Source organism: Haliotis cracherodii, unplaced genomic scaffold (genome assembly GCF_022045235.1).
Source record: "Haliotis cracherodii isolate W230 unplaced genomic scaffold, xgHalCrac1.p SCAF_20, whole genome shotgun sequence".
Taxonomy (NCBI): domain Eukaryota; kingdom Metazoa; phylum Mollusca; class Gastropoda; order Lepetellida; family Haliotidae; genus Haliotis; species Haliotis cracherodii.
This window is the reverse complement of record NW_027266276.1, coordinates 1,632,146-1,659,719: the sequence shown is the minus strand read 5'-3', so window position 1 is coordinate 1,659,719 and position 27,574 is coordinate 1,632,146. Positions and strand designations below refer to the sequence as shown.

Sequence of the window (27,574 nt, the reverse complement as noted above, 5' to 3'; positions counted from 1 at the left end):
TGGTCAGACTCGGGTGGTCAGACTCGGCGACTTGTATTGGGCGATGGCATGTCATCGTACCCCGTCGACGTAGACCGTTGCTTTTAATAACAATCACCGGATTGTCTGGTCCATACTCTATTATTTTGGCTGCTGCCTTAGATGGAATATTGCTGAGTGCGACGTTAAATATAAAACAAACAAACCTTAAACATACTATGAAGTATATCTTATAAAACGTCACACAGTATACAAAATAAAAAACTTTATTAAATAATTTCTAAATGTATATCAATATAAATGTGTATAAAATCTGCGTATCTGATATGGGAAAATGAAAAATACAACACTGAATCCACTGTGATACATCTGTCGGTCAGTTGAAACATAACCTGCGCCCATCTTCTATTAGGAGTGTTTTTGTTTCTTCTTATCTTGAGGTAGGAGTTGCATGTGAACTTGCATGTGCATGTCCTACGTCAATACTTCACTGGCTTTGTATTATTTTCTCTTGCCATTTCTTTTGCGGTTCGATGCTTTTCTTCAAATTGTTCTGGGTTTGTGAGTAAACGTGAAATATACACGAGTATTTCAATAACAAGAGCGTATATTGGTGTTTGTTTTGTAAATGAAATCCATATACTTTATTATACTACTCAAAAATTTGTTAGGACCCCGGATCCTTTCATAGTGCTGTAATAGGGAAAAATCGGATGGATGTTTATGATAATATGAAAGAATTGGATGGTCCTTAACTTTTTATTGAGTAGCATAAATAATGTCTAAATGTATACCAATATGCCAGTGTACTAATTTGGAATGGCCTTCACAGTGTTTGTGTAGTGCTGTAACTGCTTTTAGAACACATATTCTAAACAAAAGCAAAATGCAGTTCACAGCCCATATATGTTCGTGTGGACAGTGGGCGTTGTTAACGATGAGCATCGTGTCATCCTGTTTATCCGGACCGAAACTTAAGTATCTGGTCATCACATCCCAATCGGGGCGAATCATATTTGTAAAAATATAAAATATATATTACATAAAATACCCCTAATCCTTCTATACTCGCGTTGATATTTTTAGGCGTATTTCATCATCGTTTTAAAACTTTAACCATCGAGTATGACATTCAGTGATATATGTGTCTCCTAACAAAACCAGAACGTTAACCGATATGCATGTCGTGACAATATGATTAAGAGAAGATGAATAAAAAAATTGTAAAAAAGTATGATTAAGAGAAAACACCCCACCCACACCCATACCCACACCTCTTCTCAATATATATAAAAATAGCGATTATTTTTATTTCAAATTTGAATGAGAGCAAATACACACTTGAATAACTAGTCGCTCACGTGTGTACTCTTTTTGTGATCAGGTATTATTATCCAGTTAATCAATTTATAGACAGTTCCAGGAGTTCCCGAAACCGTGATTTCTCCTTTCTGATATCCTACACCAAACTCAAAAACTCCGACCTTTGTGACATCATAGGTCGGTCATTATGTTGGTCAAAGACACGACTAACGTTTGTGGCCATCTTAACCAATAATTTCCTCTTGTTTTCTACCTCATAAACAGACCATTGCAAGGGAGAGGTTTCATATTTGAGGAGAGACGCATGGAAAAAAGACAACACGATCTTATAGATTACTCGAAACAAGCTAAAGAACACCTACAATGGTAAGGCTGTGTGCTGCAATACTCACTACATGCATATGAAACATATTAACTATCGGCATATGAAAAAGTAGGTGTTCTTTAAGTTCTTTTGAGTAGTATAATTGAATGTCTTGTTGTGTTCCGACACAGGTTTTCTCAATTCGTTGTCGTTGATTTAAAAGCCGGTCCGGCAGCTACCGTTGACGGCTTCATACGGGATGAGATCTTCATATGGCGGAAGGTTGGCCTGGTTCATTTTCACCTGACAGAAAAGATGTGAAAAGGTGATTGCACTGCTGCTAAAATGATTGTTTGTTTGTATGTTGTTTACTGCCGCACTCAGCAATATTCCAGCTGTATGACGGCGGTCTGTAAATAATCGAGTCTGGACCGGACAATCCAGACAATATTTCAACTATATCACGGCGTATCAGTTTATTGTAGGAGGAAAGCCCGTAGTTGTACAGGTCTTAGACGTTTACCACTTTGGTGAAACCCACGAGCACTGTAGGGTGCAATCATAGGTTTCTGGCGTAGTCAGGGGACGCTACTCTGCACAGTGAATTGCGACGGCTTAGACGACTGCCGAAGAGACGCAGCTTTGCAGCTTTGCAGCTTTTAGACAACCAGATCACCACGCCCTCTTTGCTATTACGACGATGAAGAGCTTCAAGCATATAAGGGGGGGCACAGGTGGCCAAGTCAAAAGCGGCGTTAAACCAAACTCACTCACTCACTCAAGTCTACAACAGGAGTGATCAGAAGCTGGTTGAACTCACCTTCTCGGCAGCTTTGAAAACACGAATGAGATTCCGTCCAGCCAGCTTCTCAAGTTCAGGGTCGGTCCAGCCCCGATTTATAAGTTCCTCAAACAGCTTAGGATAGGTGGAAACATCTTCTAAGCCCTGCGGTAACCTTGACAACACAGAAACAATTCCTCTAGTATCCAGTGTGTTATATCTCCTTTCTGTTATGATAAATACACTCGTATCTTTGAGGAAGTGACGTCACCGTCTCTCTTACCAGTAAACTTCCTACATAATGTGTCTCGCATATGATTGAATCGGACTCAAGATGAAGTTATTTATCATAACAGAATGGAGGTATATATAACGGGGAAAATGTGGCTGATAAACACGTGGCCATGAAATAAAAGCAAAGAAGCACCATTCATGTCAACAAAACCCACCTAAGCAAGGGGTACAGGGAGCTATTCTGTACCAGACTCCCAACAGAGAGACAAGCATGGGGTACAGGGAGCTATTCTGTACCAGACTCCCAACAGAGAGACAAGCATGGGGTACAGGGAGCTATTCTGTCCCCGACTCCCAACAGAGAGACAAGCTTGGGGTACAGGGAGCTATTCTGTCCCCGACTCCCAACAGAGAGACAAGCTTGGGGTACAGGGAGCTATTCTGTCCCCGACTCCCAACAGAGAGACAAGCCTGGGGTACAGGGAGCTATTCTGTCCCCGACTCCCAACAGAGAGACAAGCCTGGGGTACAGGGAGCTATTCTGTCCCCGACTCCCAACAGAGAGACAAGCATGGGGTACAGGGAGCTATTCTGTCCCCGACTCCCAACAGAGAGACAAGCTTGGGGTACAGGGAGCTATTCTGTCCCCGACTCCCAACAGAGAGACAAGCCTGGGGTACTGGGGGCCTAATCGGTCTCCGACTCCAAACAGAAAGACAAGCATGGGATACTGGGGACCTATTCTGCCCCCGAGTCTCAACAGAAAGACAAGCGTGGGGTACAGGGACCTATTTTGTCCCCGACCCCCAACAGAGAGACAAGTGCTGGGTACTGGGGCCTAGTCTTTCTCCGATTCTCAACAAAGAGACAAGCATGGGGACCTATTCTGGCCCCGATTCTCAACAGAGCGACAAGCTTGGAGTACTGGGGACTTATTGGCAGTGCAACAAAGGTAAAGGTTATCTGAACGTACGTAGGGACTCCATCATAATCAGCGCCTATTCCAACATAGTCGACGCCAATCAGGTTCTTGATGTAATCAATGTGGTCTGAAAAAAAAGGTTCATAGTTCATAACATCTCTAGGCCTTGCTGAAAGAAGCGATTATACATCTATACATTTCATCCATGGTTCCAACAATAGAAGGCTTTCCTCAAATGGACCGCCTCCGTGGTCTAGTGGTAGAGAGAGGAGAGCGGAAGGTCCGGGGTTCGATCACCGGCGGTGTCATACAAAAAGACGTTAAAAGATGGTTCTTGTTGTTACCCTGTCTGGCGCTCGGCATTAAGGGGCTAAAACAAGGACAGGTCGGCTCGGAGTCAGTATACTGTGTCGTTGTGTTAAACTGCAGCATGGTATCTCAGTGTGCGAGCACTATAAATTAGTCCGGACCAGTACAAGCAGCCACACACATACATACGTGGATGCACGTCGCTATATAAGTGCAATAATCTTGGACGCGACGTTAAACCCAATTTCACCTCACAAAAATGGGGCGTTGATGGCCTTGCTGGCAAAGAAATCGACACTGAAAAAACATTCGCCACACCGAAGAGGGTTGGTTTCACAATGGGTGTCCCATTCTTGGTGTCCAAACTGTGGTGTTGTTCAAACATAGTTGACTCGAACCCTGTTATCTCGAACCTAGCGGGGATACTTCGAGATATCCGGACATTCGAGATAACGAGACATAGGCATCCTGATAGATCAAGTAACAGCACTATAGATACACAACAATACGATTGCATACACGAGAAATCAGAAACACAACATGTGTATGCGAAAAATTAGCAACAGCTGATGGAGTGGCACGTGGTCTTGGCGTTTACCAAGACTTGAATTTCATATTTAACGAAAGAAAATCAACGACCGATGTTTGTTTGCTCTTATTGTCACAGACATAGAAATCTCTTTCGATCTCTGTTTTTGACTTCATAGTTAAAGCGGGGTAAAACCTAAATAACTCCCAAATACTTGTCAAAAGACACGACCCCCATACCCCCAACCCCACCCCCTCCCTTCCGACATAAATGAGTTTTGTCATGAATTGACTTCAATAATAATTATTGCGTTCATTGAGGTACAAACGTACAAAACGTTGCCCCGTGCTCGTCTCCCTATTGGGACTCTGGGAAAGTATAAATCTCCAGCATAACGGATATACATAAAGTGTACACACCGATGTCTACGCTTAGATCTCCATAAACGCAAGGACATATTAAAGTCAATTCTTATGAAACAGATGCGCGTACTTTGACAGGCCGTAATTCTCTGTTGTAATTAAGTCTAACCCAGGCATCAGGGCTGCCGGGTTTCCGAGTGGTTAAAACGTTCGGTGGTCACGCCGATAGGAAACTACCTTGCGAGGCAATAAACAATATCCCAGTTGTTTGTTTTGTTTTTGTATTGACTAAATCTACATGTCAAGCTTGATGTGTAACGAGCGACATACCTGCCACCTGAGCCAAAGTCGCAACGCTCTGGTTGTTCGGGAAACAGTTGATGTACAAATCGTAGAAATTCACCATCACCACACCTTCATTAACTTTCTGTTCCAAAAGAAAAAATATAATCAGAAGACAATTTAAAAAAATAATTCGTTTCGAATAATGCTGGAAAAAGGGCAATTTGTAGTCAAGGTTTGCCACAAGACAATTGTCCGCTGGACATCTAGATGCGGAACAAAACAGTTTGAGTGACGATGTCGCCGCGTGACTTGGCCATTTCATTGTGTAGCCATCCGATCTATATTTCGTGGGTTTTTGCACACAAAAAAACCCAACAACAATCGGGTACTAGATATCTGTTCTGCCCTAGAGTCCTGGATATTTAAAATAATGTAAAAACTGACAATAGACCCAAGCCTGTGCCAAATCGGGTCTGCTGAAAGCGCTCATTAAATGTCATCGTCACCAAAACGTTGATTCATTTGGCATGCTCCAAAATTATGGTAAAAAGAAGAAATATAAAAAAAATCGCCATATATACCAATTTTAAGTAATGAGAAATGAGAAATTGGATTTTGTATGCTATCATGTGTGTAAGTTGGGCTTCAACAACGGCTTTCAACAGTATTGCAGTTAAACCATTGCGTGTCACCTTGATGTGGGAGGCAATTCCGAAGTGATAAGGGTGTCAGACGTTTACCCCTTTGGTGAACCCAAAGAGGAAGGGTATGGTGCTGACAAACCAAGAAACATAATCAGGACGAAACTGGGATTCGAACCCACAATCAAAGAGTTCTGACACACCTAAGGGACGCAATTCTGCATAGCGATTTGGCACCTTGGCCACCTGTGGCCCCCTTTCTACCTATGAGTTTAATGCAATCGACAGGCTGATTTCGGGTGACTACCGTGAGGTTCAAGACGTCGTCCTGGACGTTGCGGTAGTGGTTGCAGATGGCGAAGGCGGAGGAGTGACTGTAAATGACGGGAGCGTCCGTCACCGACAGTGCGTCAATCATGGTTTTGCGGGATACGTGGGAGAGGTCGACGAGCATACCCAAGCGGTTCATCTCACGGATCACGGTCTGAAACATACAGTTATATCGCGTACATAACAACCATTGTTATGGTCAATATAATTAAGTTATTTTGTTTGTTTGTTGTTTAACGCCGTAGTCAGCAATATTCCAGCTGTATGATATAATCGAATCTGGACCAGGCAATCCAGTGATTGACATCATGAGCATCAATCCACGCAATTGGAAGTCGATGACATGCATTAACCAAGTCAGCGAGCCTAACCCTCCGATCCCGTTAGTCGCCTCTTACAAGCATTCACCTTTTACGGCAAGCATGGGTTGCTGAAGACCTATTCTTTCCCCGATCTTCACGTGTCTGTAGTTTGGTAGAAATGCCCATCTCACCTTGCCGAAGTCTGTCAGGCCGTTGTGTTCAGGGGTGTTGTCAATGTCCACCTTCCAGTTGTCGGCCCTGAATTACAGAAGTCAGCAGTACTGGTGTGTCACAGGTTATCGTTCCTACAATGAGTACCCTGTACAGAGTTATCTCCCGTAGTGTAATCATTAACCGCACTATCCCCCTTACGTAGGAATCTCAGGTAGTGTTATCATCGTAAGTAATCGTTAACATAGTTATCTCCCTTACGTATATCCCACGTAGTGTTATCCTCGTACCATGTTATCATTAACATGGTTATCCCCCTTACGTAGTTCTCACGTAGTGTTATCCCCGTACAGTGTTATAATTAACATATGTATCGCCATTAGTTATCTGACGTTATACTCTTAGTGTTATCATCATACACGGTTATCCCCGTACAGTTGCTTCCCTTTTAGTGTTATCCAACATACAGTCATACAGTTTACGTCCACAAAAGTGTTATCTCCCATAATCCTTATCCCACCATGTTATTCCCCGTCTCACGTTATCTCATTTGTGTTATCTCATGTTATCGCACTTGTAGTGTTATCTCAAGTTGTCTGTAGCCAGCTCTAAGAACTACGGTGTCAAGGTTCCTTACGTATAAGAGCCCGTATCATTTTCCAAAGGCTATGGAGTTAACTGACAAAAAAATCCATGGGGAAAATGGACTTTAAGAGGAACCGGTATATTAAAGACAATGATAATATAATAATACCATGGTGTGTTGCAGCTGTGTGTGACGGTCATATATCTGACCCCGAGGTCATAGAACATGCGCAGATTACCGAGACTGCTGTCGATGGCATGACCTCCTTCCAACCCAAGTAGACTTGCGACCTTCCCGTCATTGAAGGCTTCCAAGATCCCTGTGTGGCCAATGAAGGAATATTTATCATGATGGATGGTGTTATCAATGCGTGAGTGAGACTTTGCGCCACAGGCAGCAAGAATGAGGACATATAACTGCATTTATCCAATAATGTATATTGCTAGTGATATCGTGATGTTTGATTAGCTAACCCAAGAAAATATTTTTGCGTTTATGTTTCAATAAACCAGAAATGGACTAGGCCACGCCCACTACCGGCCTACTATTCCCGAATAGCTGATAACAAAATGGACAGTGCACTATTGCGCTGATCGATGCCGCTGATTTCGTATCGTTGTCTTCATTTCATGTGTGTTACTGGTTGAAAAAACACCCACTGAAGTTATATTCCCGGTGTTTTTTCTTTCAATATGTTCAAGATTTTTTACATTTTGTTCAGCACAATCAGGTGTGACAAAACATATTCTTTTGGCATGTTTCGCCCTTATGTTTTAATTTATTAGTTACTTGGAGTTCTATCCCTTTGCCTCAGCTAGATTATATCAAGGAAACCGTCTTAGTCGTGCTATATATATTCCTCAAAAGAGGTTAAAGAACATTCGATTTTCCTATGACTACAGATAATCTGTCACGGTGGTGGGTATTGCAACACAGCCTTTCAACTTGTTTTGAGTAGTATCTGTCCCCTGTACCACCACGCTTGTACAGCCGACCAAAGAGGAATCACGTGACCTGGCTGATAATGTCATCGTACCCTAACTGCCCAAGGCCCCGTTCACAAAGCCATCTTACCACTAAGGTGATCGTAACTCCCATATTTTAACGCTGGCTTACGATAGTCGTAGCGCTAAGATCGCTTCGTGGAACGGTGCCCAGGTCTTTGCTCATGATGTCAACCACGGGTTTACCTGGTCCTGGTTCGGTGACACACAATGCACCTTGATAGACACACCACGTCCTGGCATCAGTGGGGGTCGGCTATCTGGCAGATATACACCACTCAACAGTTGACAGAGATCATCTGAGTTTGGGACCTCAATGTGTTCGATTGGCTGCTTTGACATGGTGCCATAACAGCAGTATCCCATACTGCCATGCAAATCGGGCATGTTCAGCTCAGTCGAAGACGTGCATACATCGACGTGTTTGGCTCCATTTAAAGTTAATAAATGTAAGGACACTATTCAAGTACACCAGTTGTTGTCTTCTAGTAAGGCAACAGTATGAAATAGCCACGTTTCCATCTCAAATGTTAAGTTGTATATTTTACTGTTTTTAACACCGAACTCAACAATATTCCACATGACGGCGGCCTGTGAATAATCGAGTCTGGACCAGACAAACCAGTGATTGATATTATGAGCACCGATTCATGCGATCGGGGCACGTCCACCCTTTATCAAGCAATAAGAATATATTTAAATCATAACGTTAGTAAGAACAATATTTCACCATCTGCAGTCGTGACAAACTTGAAGGTGTCCGGATATTTGCCCACGAACTTCTTGATTGTGTCAGTCTGATCCAGAAACAGTCTCACTGCGTCTTTGGACTGAGAGTCGCAAAGAGCAAAGATGGCCCAAAACTGAAAAAGGTTTCATAGCGTTTTTATAAATACGCGGTGTTTCGCATTTCAAAACATTCAGCGTAATTCCAAAGGAAACTATCAACTGTCATGGTAAAATATATATGTATAGCGTCCCCTCGCTATACTCATCGTCCCAATACTATTCTACCAATAGCACATTGATATGATGGAACGTTGGTGACAGAGATCCGCTGTTCACTGGTTCGAATCAGAGATTCGTCCGACTAAGATCCTTGGTCTGTCAGAATATTGTAGTCCGGGGTTTCAAGGCAGTGTTAGAGGACCATAACCTGCGTCTCTAGGCTTTCCTCTCAAATTTAACTCGCATAAATGAACTACTGTTCAGGCCAGTTTTAACTCGCTCACTTAAAAAAACACACGAAAATAATCGTCACGATTAAACTATGTCAAATTGCCCAATGAAAATGTGGCGTTAGATTATCAATCTCCCTAATGAAGATGTGGTGTTAGATTATCAATCTCCCTGATGAAGATGTGGCGGTAGATTATCAATCTCCCTAATGAAGATGTGGTGTTAGATTATCAATCTCCCTGATGAAGATGTGGCGGTAGATTATCAATCTCCCCGTGTCTCATATTACACCGAGGGCGCGACTATTTTTCCACCACAATATTTAAACACTCGAGTTTGGACCAGACAAACCATTGATTGACAGCAAAAGCAGCGAGCAATGCCACCAGGGCACGGCGACACACAATTGCAAACAGTCAGGTGACACATTGCAACTACTTTGGTGCCCACCCGTGAAGATCCGGGGTAGAGTAGGTCTTCAGCAACCCTGCTTGCCGTAAAAAACGACTATGCTTGTCGTAAGACTAACGGAATCGGGTGGCCAGGCTCGCTGACTTGGTTGATTCATGGCATCGTATACCAATTGCGTGGATCGATGCTGATGATGTCAATCACTGGATTGTCTGGTCCGGACTCGACTATTTACAGACCGCCGTCATATAGCTTGAATATTGCTGCGTGCGGCGTTGAACAACAAACAAACAAAACAAACAAACTTTGGTGCCGTAGTACAAAGTGATCCTAGTGTAATGGTCGTTATACCCATACTCAAACATAGGATTACGATCATCGTAACGCAAAGGTTTGTTGTGTCCACCCCGATTCCTTCGTCATTATTTGCATTGCCCTTACAGAAAACCCCGGGGTATGCAGTGGTTCGTCTGTCCTGGAATTCCACTAAGCTGTCGCAGCTATGTACATAACCTCCTTCGGCGAATAGAACAATGTTCAAAGCTTCTTATACAACTTCTTATATACATGCCGTATACACAAAGGGGCGGTCGGGTAGCCCAGTGGTTAAAGCGTTCGCTCGTCAGGCCGAAGACCCGGGTTCGATTCCCGATATGGGTACAATGTGTGAAGCCCATTTCTGGTGTCCCCCTTCGTGATATTGCTGGAATATTGCTAAAAGCGGCGTAAAACCATACTCACTCACTCGCTCATATACACGATCCCACAAGTAGAAATTGATTTATCAACATGACACATTACACCATCAATCTTAGTATGCATGTTAAAGGGGAGTTGGGTAGTTGGTAAAGCGTTCGCTCGTCACATCGAAAAGGTCGGTTAGATTCCCAAGCTGGAAATAATGACGTGTTCCGTGTTGTGTTGGGATGTTGGTAAAAAGCGGCACTTACTAACGTGTGTTAAATATTCCAAATGTCCAACAGCAAGTGTGTGTTAGGTGTTAAAGACCATGGATTCCACCAAGGATGAATGAGCCATTTGTAACAGTATTCCAGTCATATCACGGCATGTCAGCTTAATGTGGGAAGAAACTCCGAAGTAATGAAGGTCCTATAGATGTTTACTACTTTAGTGAAACCCACGAGCACGGGTATTTTATCACTATTGATTTTATCGAGGAAAATTATTGTCCCCGAAAATTCTTGAAAATAATAATAATGTTTCAAACAGTTGAATAAAAAGTTGCCTGCCACAACAATTACATTGTTCCAAGGTGTCTTGCTTAATAAGTTTCATAGTTTTAAGTATAAAGGTATCTGGTTTGGTAGCTGTAGATGAACAAATATGTTATCCCGATACAAAATCCCAACGTACACACACACACGCGCACGCACTCAAGCACGCACGCACATTGAACAGTGTTTCCGTTATGTTCAGATGTTCAGGTGTCAGATCGATGTCAACGAAAATCACGAAGTGGTGCGGGCTAAGGCCGTTTTCCCCTTTGGTGAAACACACCAAACCAAGAATCATAATCGAGGCGATTTAGGGATACGATTCCAGCACAAGTAACCCTGCACAGTACATTTTGCCACCTTAAGCGACTGGCCCGACCGTACACTGCAATTAAAAGCCAAGACACATCATTGTTTGTTTGTTCTTTAACGCCACACTCGGCAATATTCCAGCAACATGACGGCAGTCTGTAAATAATCAAGTCTGGACCAGGCAATCAGGTGATGGACATCATCATCTACACAGTTGGGATACGGTGACTAGCTTCTTACGACAAGCATAGTCGCCTTTTACAGCAAGGTGTGAGGTGAAATGGGGTTTAACGTCGCGTCCAAGATTGTTGCATGCACGTGGCTGTGTGTGTGTGTGTGTGTGTGTGTGTGTGTGTGTGTGTGTGTGTGTGTGTGTGGCTGCTTGTACTAGTCCGGACTGTGTATCTATAATGCTGTTACTCGATCTATCTGGATGCCTATGTCTCGTTATCTCGAATGTCCGGATATCTCGAAGTATCCCCGCTAGGTTCGAGTCAACTATGTTTGAACAACACCACAGTTTGGACACCAAGAATGGGACACCCATTGTGAAACCAACCCTCTTCGGTGTGGCGAATGTTTTTTCAGTGTCGATTTCTTTGCCAGTAAGGCCATCAACGCCCCATTTTTGTGAGGTGAAATTGGGTTTAACATCGCGTCCAAGATTATTGCACTTATAAAGCGACGTGCATGCACTAGTCCGGACTGTGTATCTATAATGCTGTTACTCGATCTATCTGGATGCCTATGTCTCGTTATCTCGAATGTCCGGATATCTCGAAGTATCCCCGCTAGGTTCGAGTCAACTATGTTTGAACAACACCACAGTTTGGACACCAAGAATGGGACACCCATTGTGAAACCAACCCTCTTCGGTGTGGCGAATGTTTTTTCAGTGTCGATTTCTTTGCCAGTAAGGCCATCAACGCCCCATTTTTGTGAGGTGAAATTGGGTTTAACATCGCGTCCAAGATTATTGAACTTATAAAGCGACGTGCATGCACGTGTATATTTATTTACCTGCGCCCCCAGCTTCCCGTCCCGTATCCTCTTGATGTCCGTGTGAGTGGTGTTCCACCTGAGCGCCAAGTCCATGTTCAGGTTCACCTGGTACACTTTGTTTTGGGCGTACTTCCGGTACTGCCATGACAGGTCGTTGTGTCTGAAACAAACACGTTGTGTGACCTCATTGTCTCTGAAACATACACGTTGTGTGACCTCATTGTGTCTGAAACATACTTGTGTGACCTCATTGTGTCTGAAACATACTTGTTATTTGACCTCAATGTGTCTGAAACATACGTGTTGTTAGATCTCACTGTGCCTGAAACATACTTGTTGTGTGGCCTCATTGTGTCCGAAACATACATGTTGTGTTACGTGCGTGTGTTTACCTCATTTTGTCTGAAACATGCTTGTTGTTTGACCTCATTGTGCCTGAAACATACTTGTTGTGTGACCTCATTGTCTCTGAAACATACACGTTGTGTGACCTCATTGTGTCTGAAACATACACGTTGTGTGACCTCATTGTGTCTGAAACATACTTGTGTGACCTCGTTGTGCCTGAAACATACTTCTTGTTTGACCTAATTGTGTCCGAAACATACATGTTGTGTTACGTGCGTGTTTTTACCTCATTGTGTCTGAAACATGCTTGTTGTTTGACCTCATTGTGTCTGAAACATACGTGTTGCTTGACCACATTGTGCCTGAAACATACTTGTGTGACCTCATTGTGCCTGAAACATACTTGTTGTTTGACCTCACTGTGTCTGAAACATACATGTTGTTTGACCTCATTGTTTCTGAAACATACTTGTTGTGTGGCCTCATTTTGTCCGAAACATACATGTTGTGTTACGTGCGTGTTTTTAACCTCATTGTGTCTGAAACATACTTGTTGTTTGACCTCATTGTTTCTGAAACATACTTGTTGTTTGACCTCATTGTGTCTGAAACATACGTGTTGTTAGATCTCACTGTGCCTGAAACATACTTGTTGTGTGGCCTCATTGTGTCCGAAACATACATGTTGTGTTACGTGCGTGTGTTTACCTCATTTTGTCTGAAACATGCTTGTTGTTTGACCTCATTGTGCCTGAAACATACTTGTTGTGTGACCTCATTGTCTCTGAAACATACACGTTGTGTGACCTCATTGTGTCTGAAACATACACGTTGTGTGACCTCATCGTGTCTGAAAGATACACGTTGTGTGATCATATTGTGCCTGAAACATACCAGTAGGAGTAAATTAATACCTTCAGCAATAAAAAATAGTATAGTTTTATTAAAAAAAAATTCTACTTTAAAGTAGTAGTAAGAAAACTAGTATGTGGTCAGAACAAAGCCCAAAACCTCCCTTTGTGGTAATAGGAATGTCTGGAATGTGGGGAATGGTATGGCACGTCTGGTCTATTATGGAATGTTAGGAATGTTGTAGAATTTCTGGAATCGTATGGTACGTCTGCTCTGTTATGGAATGTTGAGAATGAGTATTGGCATGTTTGGAATGTTGTAGAATGTCTGGAATCGTATGGTACGTCTGCTCTGTTATGGAATGTTGAGAATGAGTATTGGCATGTTTGGAATGTTGTAGAATGTCTGGAATCGTATGGTACGTCTGCTCTGTTATGGAATGTTGAGAATGAGTATGGAACGTCTGAAAGTTTATAACGCACCTGATTTATTATAGAATGTCGGGAATGTGTATCCCCAGTTTCATTACACAGATATATTCAACAAAAGCTATGTACGTGAAGAAAACGTAAACCTCATCATAAGCTGATGAAGAGATCGAGCAGTTATCTAAGTATTTGTCTATCATCTTCCTTTTCCATCACATGCAACACTGCCCCTATCTCAACGAGCATGTTACGCTAGGAGTAGAAAAAAATATGGCTTTGAAAGGAATTACTGCAATTGTATTGCAACAACAAGGAAACGCGTGTCGACAAAAATGTTAGATTCAAATGTGAAGTACACCATCACCACAGCTGGCGGAATGTAGCACATGGTGAACAGTGGCGCACAGTTTCCACGACGTCTCGGGGAATCGTCGACAATATCTATTATACCATATTTAAACGTCCACAAGCCTCTCTCGTCATTTAATCAAGAGTCACTGATTTGCGCTTGGGGGTAGAAGCAATAGTTTTCTTTCAGATCTTTGAATTATTATATATTTCCTGTTTCATTTAAAAGCAGCTTACTCACTCGAACGTCTACGCTATACAGCTGATGGACCGTTAAGTACGTATTCAATCGCCGAGGTAGAAACAACTTTATCGTTTCGTTGCGAAGTAAACATACTACAGCGCCAATCGAACATTGAAATAAACTATGTTTAAAAGTGAACGATCATTCCAGTTTGGTTCTTGGTTGGTTGGTTGGTTTGTTTGTTGTTTAACGCCGCACTCAGCAATATTCCAGCTATATGACGGCGGTCTGTAAATAAACGAGTCTGGACCAGACAATCCAGTGATCAATATCATGAGCATCGATCCACTTGGTTCTTGGCTTAAAGTGGAAGCAATATTCACCGTCTTCCGTTGAAGTTCATTTTTACTTCCAGTTTTTTTGTTGTTTTTTTGTAACTGAACGAAAATTGTACAACATGTCATCCCCAATGGAAAGTGCGCTCAAGATTTATTTGGGAGATATGATGTTAATCGTCAAGTCGCTAACGAACGTAGAAGGAATGTGTATCAGACCCTTTCACAAGGAGGACGCTGTAGTCGGAACTCTGGTTGGTTTACTGATGTTAGCAATCACCATTTTAACTGTCGTTAATACGGTTACTATTTCGAATTGGAAAAAATAAAACTTCACAGCAAATAGACAGTGAACTATTTTTGGACGACCCACCTATTGAACCAACCCTCAGTCTGCAGTCTATCAACGCTTCTTCACTGTGCTCGCACACACAGTTAGTCTTATCCTATTTAACACGAGCTGTCGTGTGTCCTAGCGAAAATCGCACCGTACTTGACGTGTGACATTTTGTGAATGAAAAACCAACAATACAAGGTATAACGCTTACACAGGGCGAATGGAAAATGATAACGTCTGAAACCTTTCATCCCTGCACAAATCAGATCCATGAATGAACGGACAACGAATAAAAGAACACTGGCAGAATGATCTCCACGAATAATTTAAAATTACATATTTAGGCTATCAACAATGGACTAAAAGACGATGAAAAGAAGAAGAAAGTACTCGAAGTTTACTACGCTCATCAGTGAAAACCTACATGCCATGGAATATAACACTCGAACAGAGTTGTAGCGATATGTACTCGAATAAAAAATGAATAAAAAATAGTATAGTTTTAAAAAAACATTTCTCTACTTTATTCACGCCATGATATATTTCGTTGTAAAAAGTCAGTCTTATTCTTATTTCTAATCTTAATTTTCAACTCTGTGATATATTTCGTCGTAAAAAGTCAGTCTTACTCTTATTTTCAATCTTAATTTACAACTCTGTGATATATTTCGTCGTAAAATGTCAGTCTTATTCTTATTTTCAATCTTAATTTCCAACTCTGAAAGATTTCCTTCGCTCATATCGTGCCCTAAGTTTCAGTTGGAATTTTGGATAAACTATTCAGAGCGACATTCCAATTCATATAATGAAAACCATTTTCAAAATGATAAAACATTTGTTCGACACGGGTGACCCACACACGGGTGACCCACATCGTCTCCCAAAGCGGCAGCCTGTATTCACACTCGGTTTAGCAATGCCTGAGGTAATGTATCTATCTAGGTCAATCAGTACAACGCGTATTATCTCTGAACAGGGTACTGTAACTCAAACATGGGCTACCATAAGGGGGGCAGCGGTTATTTCTATAAGACCATTTACGGTGGTATATCACAGTGTAGGGTTGAGGACGGTAAAAGTTCTTAATAAAGCCGTGTGGAATAAGGGATACATGCTACACTGAAGATATGTGTTTTGTGAATTTTAACAGGATTTGGAAAACACTATCGGTGAGAAAAGACTATTCTGAAACTGTTCATGTATCCTTAATAAGAACTTGGGATGTTTCATTTCAACCTAGCTTTTACAACATACTTACATTCATTTATCATATGTTCGGTGAATAATATGTGATGTGAACCGGACATAATTTAAGAAGAACGTGTATGGTCGGATTTAGGGTTTAGATGGGAAACTTAGGGCACGATATGAGCGAAGGAAATCTTTCAGAGTTGGAAATTAAGATTGAAAATAAGAATATGACTGACATTTTACAACGAAATATATCACAGAGTTGGAAATTAAGATTGAAAATAAGAGTAAGACTGACTTGTTACGACGAAATATATCACAGAATTGGAAATTAAGATTGAAAATAAGAATACATTGGGGTCACAGAATGACTAAAATGGACATTGGGTTGTCCTGGGTTCGTTTTAAAGAGGCTGTCTTTGGAACGTTGATACCCTTTGTTGTTAATAAGAAAGCCTGTCTATGTTTCCTATATTAATAAAGATCTTTATTTATAGTACATGTATATTACCGTCATGTGACTTCTGTTATTAATTATGTAACCTTTTTCTATACGGGGGCACCGGGAATGGACAAATTAATATGACCATGCATATGGGAGTCAAACTTGAGTCTAGGGCGAAGTGAGCTAACGATAAAACCACTCGACCACCCTGTAGCCACAAATGGCACCAAGAATACAAATACTATTATGTTTCTAGGTTTGTCAGCAACACACCCTTGATCGTGGGTTTCACCAAAGTCGGGACACATCGGGCGGGAGAAGTGTTATCTAAAAGTCGTTTCCGAAGCAAAGCGACTCGATCTACGTCATTAACTGGTACAGCTTTAATATGTAATAAAATCAGTCACACAATCAGGGAAAAACATAGTTTTCTTCTTATTTTTTTACATATTATTGCGCCCGCCCGCTATCTTTCTGATTGTGGCAGGAGATGAAAAATAAGATCGCAAGAGTAGTAAGGTTTTTATGTGACCGAACTTGAGAACCGCGTTAGAACGGAGGAAAAATCGCAAAACCATTTTTAAATATAAGTTCAACCTATTCTGTCATGAAAGTGATGAGAAACAAGATTTGGTTCGTGTGGCCTGACCTAGACTGCATGTACGGAGACGTAAGGGTAACACCTGGTTTAATGAGATACAGCGGTATTCACAATTTTATTGAGACATGAAATCAAGCTATACTTTGTGAAGTGTCATGTTAAGACCCTTCATTCCTTCAACCAACAAAACGACCTATGCTTCTATACAAAATAGGTTAGGTTTGCGATAAAGGACGTCAAGAATGTTATATGCCTCCTGGTGAAACGTTCTGTGTCATGGTCATTTAAATCTGCTGTTAAATCGTCTCATGCCAGAAGGACCTCTGTCAGCACTGTAGGAAGCCATGTTGGATCTAGTTGCGTGCACGTGACTTTCATCTGAACATGAAAAACATGGCGGCAGTCGTGACGCTTGTGTAATTCTGTAAATTGTTTTCCGTTGTTTGGATTCCTTTTCTGCAAAACATTACAGCGGCCAGAATCTCAGTCACCCTGACTATATTCTTGCTTTGTCATTTGCACATCCGTGCTCGGAGTCTCTTCCCTTTAATGTTTATCCCATTGAAGCGACCGATAGACGATGATTTTGACGGATTCAGTCGTTCAGCTCGTAAATGTCCTTCGACTATCTCATGTTATCAATTCCAAGGTTGAAAAGAAAACACATTCCGACTTCACTTTCCCGATCTAGTAAGAGACGCTCTGATTGGTCGGATGAAAGGTTGTTTCCCTATTTGGCGGTAGCGAGAACTTAGATCCGATTTTAATGAGATTGTGGGTTGTAAATGTTAGTATGAATATCGTCGTGCGAGGATTATGAAACCAAACAAAACAAAACAAAAAGTGAGCAAGGCTCACTTAAAACCCCGACTTCGACTCCCACATATTTCCAAGTTCAAAATATGAAAAAAGCAATATTTTCTCAGAAAATACAAATATTGAAAACAAACTTCACACTGCACCTCTTATATTGGTATAGAAACTGTATCCCCAATTGGAAAAGAATTCATGAAGCAGTTTTCAATTCATAGGTGGCACATATGTTGAACTAAAAATAAATCTAAGTTCACAACATGAAAAACCTCATATTTTTCAGGAAATTCATATATCAAAATCAAACTTTGCACTGCATCCCTCCTATTGGCATGAAAACTGTTCCCTAAGTTTGAAAAGAATCCACGTTGACGTTTTCAAGATTATAGGTCGCACAAATGTTTGCAAAGCTGTATTGTATCAGAAAATCCAAATATTGAAATCAAACTACACTTCTCTCTTAAGAGGTATAAAAAGTGTTCACCAAGTTTGAAAGAAATCTATGTTGTAGTTTTCAAGTGATAGGTCGGGCGGACGGAGGCACAGAATTCCTTGGTATAACTGTATGCATCCGACGTTTTAGGTCGAGCGTGTAATAAAGTGTCACCAAAAGAGTCACGTCTACAAGTATACATCAGACTGCAACCACAAAAAGAAGCTTACTACTTGACCCACTCCGCTATTTATCCAATGTACACAGTCACGTCTAGGGTACTCATTTTGAAACCGATCGGGTCTATACGATCCTTTTTGCAAATATGTTGAAAACGTTGTACACGTTCGTAGAAGATCGTGTCAGATAGGTGTCAGCACAGATTCCGCCATGAGTGAGAAACCCGTACTCCGAGAGTTTACGTTGGGAGGACCGGGGACCAGTCGAATAACATGCAAGCGGAAGATTCAAGCTGAGCTCCATCTCGTCATACGAGAACGCCCAGAATTAGGGAATCGAAACTGGGCCTTCGGCGTGACGAGCGAACGCTTTTATTCTGCCCAGTCAGTTCTGAAGGGAGAGAACTCGGATCAAAATGTCATGACCTTTAAGAGACTACATGCAATGTTGAAGCAACCGTGTGTTAGTTTATGACGCTGTAGTTCATGCTGAATATAAGTCTTCTACCTCCCTTAAGCGTCTCGCAACAGATCAAAGAATATTCAGTCTAGCAGTTGCGATATGTACTGCCCCCATGGAATTGTTACAAATTGCAACCCTTTGAACGTCAAACGCCCACTTGCCCAATGCGATCTTAGCGCTGAGATGATCTTGACTCCTATACTTTAACATAGGCCTACAATAGTCAGTGTACATCTAGGTTATTGTAGATTTAAAAAGTGAATTTGGAAAAGACTGCGCAGCTACGAATTGAGCACCCATTGCATGGATACTGTTTCACGCCGCCTTCAGCTACACATGTACACCATCACTATCAGGAAACCAGGACTGAGCCGACACCTGCACCACTGGACCACGAGTCCCCACAACAACAACCCAACACACGCGAAGGTTTCGCTTCTCCCAGCAACCCTTCACAGCTTGCACCAAGCAGAGACACACCAAGTTTCTAAATCGGGGCGAATCTCGGTTTTACATCTAGGATAAGCGGATCCTGGCATGGCTAAGGGACGAAAATCCGCACAGTGAAATGCCACGCCTTAGACACGTGTGTACCCAGTGACACCTGGTGTATTCCGATGTACCTAGCATGCCATTATGAAGCTGTTTTCTACCTCGTGTCTTCAACCTTCATCGCATATACACCCTACGTAAATATTCCACTTCTCGGTCCCCTTTTACACACAATGGAAAGTTGAGTAGGTCAACTGAGAAACTTATTATCCTTTCATTGTTATGCGACACTTGTAAAGAAGGTACACCATCATAAGTATAAACTAAACACTACCCTGACAGTCGGTGATAGGTCAGGGCTGCTTCGACTTTAAATATGGCCTCTTAAAGATAATATTAACATAAAAGCTGGGAGGTTTTCGTCCGTATCCCATCAACACATAACGCAATATTCATTCTCTACACATATTCTCCACACCCCATAACTTTTTGCTTGGTCCAGATTCGATTATTAACATTCCATCGTGGTACGTATTGCCGGGTGCGGCATCAAACAACATTCACTTAAAGCCACTGTTTCGGTAGTGTTAATGACTGTCCTGGTTTATTCTTCCCGTCCAGCTACGGTTCGTGTAAAGGCATGTTGTGACCCATTGTTCCCGTGTCGAAAATGTATTCAGTGTCACGGACAACGCCGTGTGCCTCGGGTTAAACCAATGTGCCCAGCGGAGCCTCCTGCAGTGTCCTGGCGGGTCCCAGTGTCGATATCATGTTCCATGTCACGGCCTTCTCTCTGAACATTTGTGTATTCATCAGGTTTAATTAAATCAGCTGCATGATCACGTAAAGTCAGCGACACCACAGAGGGCTGTCACGAGGACGGGGAAAAAAATTACTAGTAATAATAATTAGTAGGCTGTAAATCTATCAATGTAAACCTGAGTTTAACGTACCATGTGGCCTCATTTAGCACCGTCTACATGGCTCGGAGTATAAAGAGACGACCTAGGTGACGTTGGGCACATTGATGTACTACCGTGTCACAGTTTAACATTTTAACACACTATGCATGCTGTGTACAAAAAGTCGAAATACGGCGCAAAAATTACATTTGATTTGAAACGTTATTTCTTTACAGTGCTTTAAAACATATAACAAATGGCATGTATTCCTTCGCTTCCAACAGCGGTCTCGTAGCTTCAAGAATATGTTTTGTTTAAGTCGATTTTTGTATATAATCATATCCAAATGTACGTTAAAGAATTTTAGTGACGTAAGATATTTTTGGTTACTTTTGTTTATATTTGTTACATTTTGCAAACGCTGTAGTGAACATATTTTCATATAAGAGTTACCTCCCCGCAAATTGTTTCCCTTTATCATAAGTGTTTGGCTTGTACACAAACTGTTGACATCATTTTTACATTGACAAGGCAAAACAATGACAGATGGTCAGTTATGGGGTTGATATCGCTTCTTGTTCTTTCTTATTCTCTTCAAAATGTTTCGTTATAAACCGTAAATTTATCAATCGACACTTCTCGCCGGTTTTTTTGTTACTTGACCAGCGTGTATTCTTTAGCTACCAAATCTCACAGATTTTAAGAATGTCTTTTGCTGAAGTTGATTTGGTATGTCATCATATCAAAATATATGATTAAGAATTTGAGTGACTCTAAATATTTATTGTTACTTTTGTTTACGTCAGGAAAAAATGGTGACTAATGCGGAGTGTCGACTGTTGACGTAATGGACATGTATTCAGTCAAAAAGTTCATTATATTCCTAGTTTCGAGTCAATGAACTTTCCAGGAATAAAAACACATTCCTTTTCAGAGGGACTGAGGTGATACGGTCCACATAATATGTTGTAAGGCATCTTACTTACTTACTTACTTACTTTGGAGATTTAACGTGCGCTTTCCGACTGATGCGCATTTCGTACACGGGCCCGGCCAGGCCATTTAATGTGTTTCCGAAAGGGGCGAAAGTGGTGTGTGCAACCCAAGAGGGGGCTTTAGGGGTTGCTTATATAGAATTTGGGAATTTTGAGATTTGGAATAGATGCCGATGGGGTTATGGAGTAGAACTAAGGGAGCTGGGTATGGTGGATGTTTGTTTGTTTATGTGATTTTGATTTGGTAGATTATAGTGTTTTTAAGATGCGTTTTATTAGTTCCGTTTTGATTAAGAATACGCCTAAGGCCTTGAAGTTTTCTAGTTTATTTTGTGGGTTAAGTATTGCTACTAGAGTGAGAGCCTTGTTTAGATTGAGGGTGGTTTGTAATGCGGTTCGATGTGTTAGGTAGTGTGTGCAGTGGATGAGTGCGTGTTCTAGGGTTTCTAGTTGTTTTTCAGTGTGGGCAGTTACCTGTAGTGTGTTTTTTTATTTATTTTTTTAGGTGGTTATTTAGGTTGGTGTGTCCTGTTTGGAGTTTAGTGATTACCCTGTCGATTTTTTTTTGATGGATGGAGAATTTTTGGTTTGGTTAGGGGTTTGCTGAGTACTTTTTTGATTTGGCTATTTGAGTTTAGATATAGGTTATGCCATTTTTTCTGATGTTTTGCTTGTTTACGCTTTTAATTTCTGATTTTGAGATGGGTAAGTTTAAGCTTATTTCTGGGATTTTGAGGGATAGTTTGGCTGCCTTATCGGAGTTTTCATTACCGTATATTCCTACGTGGGCGGGTATCCACAAGAAGGTTATTTGTTTGTCTGCCTTTGTTAGGTCGTTGGAGCTTTTAAGTATTTGATTTATTAATTTAGGTCGGTTTTTGGTATTTTCGTTTTGGAGGGCTTGCAGTCCACTGGAGGGCTTGCAGTCCACTTAGGGAGTCGGTAAGTATCCTAATCGGATACCTAGTCGGTAAGTATTAGGATATTACCGACTCCCTAAGTGGACTGCAAGCCCTCCAAAACAAAAATACAAAAAATACAAAAATTCTCCATCCATCAAAAAAAAATCGACAGAGGAATCACTAAACTCAAAATAGGACACACTCATATCATGGCGTGAAGTGTCTATGTAAAAACAACATACTTTGTTCAAACAACATACTTTGTTCAAAGGGTTACCTAATAATATGGTGATTGATTGCTCATTGTTATCTATCACTCAATGGATTTTTTTAGGAACCGTGGGAATATTTAGGAATAGTTGACACGTGGGCTTTCTCAGCCGACCCTTGAGACTTGACACCTATGTGAAACACCTGAAACAATCTAAGTGATCACTTGAGAAACGAACACGGGTTATAATATCCCGAAACGATATATGTGTTTTAGAATATTTGATAGTTACAGAGACACGTGACATCGAATAAGTTTCTTTGTACAGCTGCAGACGAGTGGGATATTGTTCCTTTGTGTGGATATTCACGGATACATTCCTCGAATAAGGAAGCTGCCTATTTATACACATTAATTTGGCAAGTTGTAATTATGTTATTTGCATTTTGTTTTCCTTCATTTGAACCGATTCGTTCTTGTTTTTCTACGTCTTGGTTGGGAAATTCTTCAATGCGCGATAGACGTTGTTTTCACAGGTCATTTCCTTTGAAAGCGAGTATAGATTACCGTCAATTTGTAAAATGTGATTCTCTCAGGCAATTTTTTAAATGTGTAAATATTTCAGTCATTTTGACTAAAAAATCTGTCCAGATTGATTAAGACGATCAAAAGGGCCTACAAACATCACAACAGATTATTATGTAGGATTAGAAGCCAAACAACATAGAAATGTACTTTTCAGCGTAACATTTTCAGTCTCTTGGTGATGACATTAAACATCAAAATGTTTGGAATTCGTTATCATAATAATACAGATGGAAATGTTTTTCAGTCACTTTGTAAAATAACTGAATATTTAGACGTTTAATAAATATGTTACACATTTTGACAGTAAAAAAATATACACACTATAAAAAAAGCAATGCTCAGGTGAAATATTTACTTTGTGTTGCAAGTCAAAATAGTGTAAACGAAAATCGCAAAATTACCAAGCAAGTGACTTATCAAAACTTCGTCACCATTACCGATGCTACCCACAAAGATGCCTACATTTCCTTATTATCTCGAAAACTGTATTTCATTTTGTTACCTGTAATAAGTTCATTAACTGAGCATCAAGTGAATGACGACAAATACACAAGTGTAGGGTTATACGAGAAAACGTGGATGACAACAAGGGAGTAGTAATCGTATTATCGACGCAAGCCGAAATCCGAAAATGCTTTCACTGCATGGATACTTTTTTTAGTATTAAACTATAACCATCTGGGGTATTTCCAAATGACGACATCCGATGAGCTCCGCCGTTCTTTTTGTCTGTTTGTTTAGGCTGAAGAAATTAATTAACATGCGCCCTTTGTCGAAATCTTTATAGATCACAGTTAACCAATCAGTGTTTATGCAAAAATGCATAAAACGAATATTGCCTCTAGCCTCCAAGTTTATTTAGCTGTCCTTGCAGACGGTAGCCCAGTCTCTGGTCACGCTCAGTTGCGTTGCGTATCATCCGGGTACTCACGGGGGGAAAAACAATAACAAAGGCAACAACCAGGCCGGGGAATTGCGTTAGATCAGTGCCCCTTTTAGGAATAGAACAGGGACTGGTCGGCTTGGAGTCAATAAACTGTGTCTGAGTGGGGTATCCCTGTTAAACTGTTGCATGGTTTTTCAGTGGGCTAGCACACACACACACACACGCACACACACACATGCATGCATGCACGTCTCTGTATAAAGGCAAACATATTGAACGAGACGTTAAACCCCATTTCACCTAACCTCACCACTACACAAAATCTGACATGTATGGCATGTATACAAAAACGTTTTGTCAGCGTTCCTGGGTCATCAAGGGCTCACGGACAAGTATAAATCTCTCCAGTGTCCCAGCTAATGTAATACCGTGACCCAAACAAAGACGTGACACTACAAACACTGATACTTTTGTACCAACGGAATGTCCTGAGGGGTACGAGATGTCACATGGCTGTGTATTACTGTGTGTCTGGGGGCACGGTGTCCCTGTGGTGGCGGGTCTCGCAACGCTGGGCTGCCTTTAGTGAAGTTTAAATTTGTTGAAAATAAATACCCAGTATAGTGTTGTTAGACGTATATATTTAGCGTACTCTGTCACCTAAATTGTCCAGTTGTGTGAATGCTTTAATGTTTCAAAGGGAGTGGGGTGGGTGGGTGTAGGAGATGCGTACCCTTGCAACAGACCCCAAGCCATGTCGATTTATGTATCTGTTCCATACCTTTATCGGCCAGGAATCGGTGAGCGTGGATGGAATAGCACTCCACGATTATACGTTGATGACCATGACGTCTACGGCCTGAGAATACCCCCTTAACCCGATGAGAGAGAGAGAGAGAGAGAGAGAGAGAGAGAGAGAGAGAGAGAGAGAGAGAGAGAGAGATCCCTTGCTGTGTTAATTCACTTGTATTCAGAACTAAGATGGAGCATCTGTAAAGTTTAACAATTAAAACGAAAATACCGTTTTCGTTGAACGTGTGAAATATAGGTAAAACCCTACACCTCGTTAGCTCGATGTCCTAGAAAAAAATCGAGCTCTCTGTAATTCGAGACAGGTACCATACACTGGCAATAAGGGCCATGCAGGTACATACATTCAGTCTTTAACCATATACAACAAAGAAATCCGCGTTAACGGGTTTTAACTGCAATGTATAATACGTAATACATACACTGTGATAATAGTGTCTCCATTGTTTTCGTACATAACTTGTACAAAGCAGCAATATTTTCTCAAATATGTTATACATACTAATAAGCTTTTAATTTCAAGTCTAAGTAAGAATTGATTTACTCACCCATCAATCAGTGGATATTGTCCCAGAACTCGTTTAGCCCTAGCCAAGGGTGTGGCGTCCGCCTGTCGCTTGTTTTTGGATTGAGACAGAGGCACCCCCACGGCAATTCCGATGACAACTGCCAAGACGACCACGCCTACCACAGCTCCCCACATGAGCCGCTTACTGCTGATACCACCACATCCCTGGGCTGACGATGCTTTTGTTGACGTCAACGACGACTTTGATCCGCCTATCTCCATATTGACGAATTAATCCCAATCAAAAATAAAGTCTTCTTTGAAGATATAAGATTCTCAAATTAGTTTGAAGAACTGTTTTGAACTGAGAACGATGTTGCTCCAAATCGAAAACGTTATTCTCTGGCTATTAAAAACTGTCAATGAAATCGGCGAGTTAGGTACAGTTTGGGTTGAGAAACGTTGACAACCAGCTGGAGGACTTTGTGCAATGTTTTAACAAACTTCCACCGCAGTCGTCTCACCTCACCGCACAGCGCGACCTCAGGTATATATGCTCGTTACTTGAGCGGGCAGACGACAGTTACATGCGCATGCGTGGTGTCGCTTGCATTCCTCGCTACAAAAAGGCATTGTGTAAAATACGGCATCAGTCGGAAAGCGCACGTTAAATCTCCAAAGTAAGTAAGTAAAACGGACATACAGCAGTTTCTTTACGTCTCATTGCTGCACAAGATTTGATTTTGCAGAGCGGTTGGGGGCATTATTCCCTTGATGTCAACCTACGTCCCGTTACCACACTAACGATAACGTCTATTGCCTACAGTGTTATCAAAGTAACTTCTTGATTCGGGGGCACGGATGGCCCAGTCGTCTGAGGCGTCGCGTGCAGAGTCGCGTCCCTTGGGCACGCCAGACACCTATGATTGTGGGTTTGTATTCCGGTTCGCCCCGGTTATGTTTCTAGGTTTGTCAGCACCATACCCGTGCTCGTTGGTTTCACCGAAGTGGTAAACGTCTGAGACCTGCATCACATCGGGCTTTCCTCCCACATTAAGCTGGCACGCCGTGATATAACTGGAATAACCAACCCACACCAACACCAACCCACCCCCATATTTATATATATCTATTACGGTTGTAGTGTAGCTAGTCCAATATTGAACATAATTGTTTTGCTCGTTGGCTGCTAATGAGATATTAATAACACCATGAACACATATTTTTGTTGTAAAAACTCTGAACTTTTCAAAACAACATATTTACTAAATATTTTACTCTTACTAAGTTTTGAGTTCCTCTTACTCGTGTTCAATCTTTTCCATAACTGGGTTTCTCACGGTCTGCTCGTGGGATTTATATGGCAATAGCTTGACTGTGAACACACCTATATTCTTCCATTCTACACAGGTTTAACTCAGGAAAACGTATCGAGTTCCCCATTCATCTACTGGGTGTCGAGGGGATAAATATGCTTCAAAGCAACGCAATGTTTGTCAGTAGAGAGTAAAGTAATGCTAACATACAGCTAGTCTCGATTAATGTAAGGGGTGGATGGAAAAGCACTCCACGATTATACGTTGATGACCATGACGTCTACGGCCTGAGAATACCCCCCTAACCCGATGAGAGAGAGAGAGAGAGAGAGAGAGAGAGAGAGAGAGAGAGAGAGAGATCCCTTGCTGTGTTAATTAACTTGTATTAAGAATTAAGATAGAGCATCTTTAAAGTTTAACAATTAAAACGAAAATATCGTGTGAAATAAAGGTAAAACCCTACACCTTGTTAGCTCGATGTCCTAGAAAAATATCGAGCTCTCTGTAATTCGAGACAGGTACCATACACTGGCAATAAGGGCCATGCAGGTACATACAGTGTTTGTCAGTAGAGAGTGCATTAATAATAACATACAGCTAGTCTCGATTAATGTAAGGGGTGGATTTTTGAGAGTGTAGGCAAAGTGCACTAAACAGCTTTACTGTAGCCGAAATGCACTGAATGGAGCGTCTGCCAGGAGACCGCACCCAGGGTGTAGTCGTCTTGCTACTGGGTTGTCATTCGAAACTCAGGTTTCGTTCCTAAGCAATTACGGGGCAGTCTTATTCTAGTACTAACGTATTCT

At 41.4% G+C, this 27,574-nt stretch overlaps 1 protein-coding gene across 1 annotated transcript; it reads right to left on the bottom strand.

Annotated features, from left to right (window-relative positions):
* Nucleotides 1-229: 229 nt before the first annotated feature.
* On the bottom strand, nucleotides 230-26,004 carry LOC139470009 (dipeptidase 1-like). Its single transcript, XM_071252295.1, has 10 exons — nucleotides 25,493-26,004; nucleotides 12,220-12,361; nucleotides 8,793-8,925; nucleotides 7,227-7,377; nucleotides 6,493-6,559; nucleotides 5,977-6,153; nucleotides 5,074-5,170; nucleotides 3,595-3,670; nucleotides 2,427-2,562; nucleotides 230-1,909 (listed from the first exon to the last, which is right to left on the bottom strand). The coding sequence occupies exons 1-10, from the start codon at nucleotides 25,732-25,734 to the stop codon at nucleotides 1,823-1,825; spliced, it is 1,308 nt and encodes a 435-aa protein (XP_071108396.1). The 5' UTR covers nucleotides 25,735-26,004; the 3' UTR covers nucleotides 230-1,822.
* Between the last annotated feature and the right edge of the window lie 1,570 nt (nucleotides 26,005-27,574).

What these genes read in the sequence shown, in the direction of transcription:
- LOC139470009 (XM_071252295.1), bottom strand. Translation starts at nt 25,734, where the DNA reads ATGGAGATAGGCGGATCAAAGTCGTCGTTGACGTCAACAAAAGCATCG. An exon ending in GCCTGACAGACTTCGGCAAG is followed by an intron (nt 6,154 to 6,492) that starts GTGAGATGGGCA and finishes TGTATGTTTCAG; the next exon opens with ACCGTGATCCGTGAGATGAA. An exon ending in GACTTTGGCTCAGGTGGCAG is followed by an intron (nt 3,671 to 5,073) that starts GTATGTCGCTCG and finishes CTTTTTTTTCAG; the next exon opens with ACCACATTGATTACATCAAG.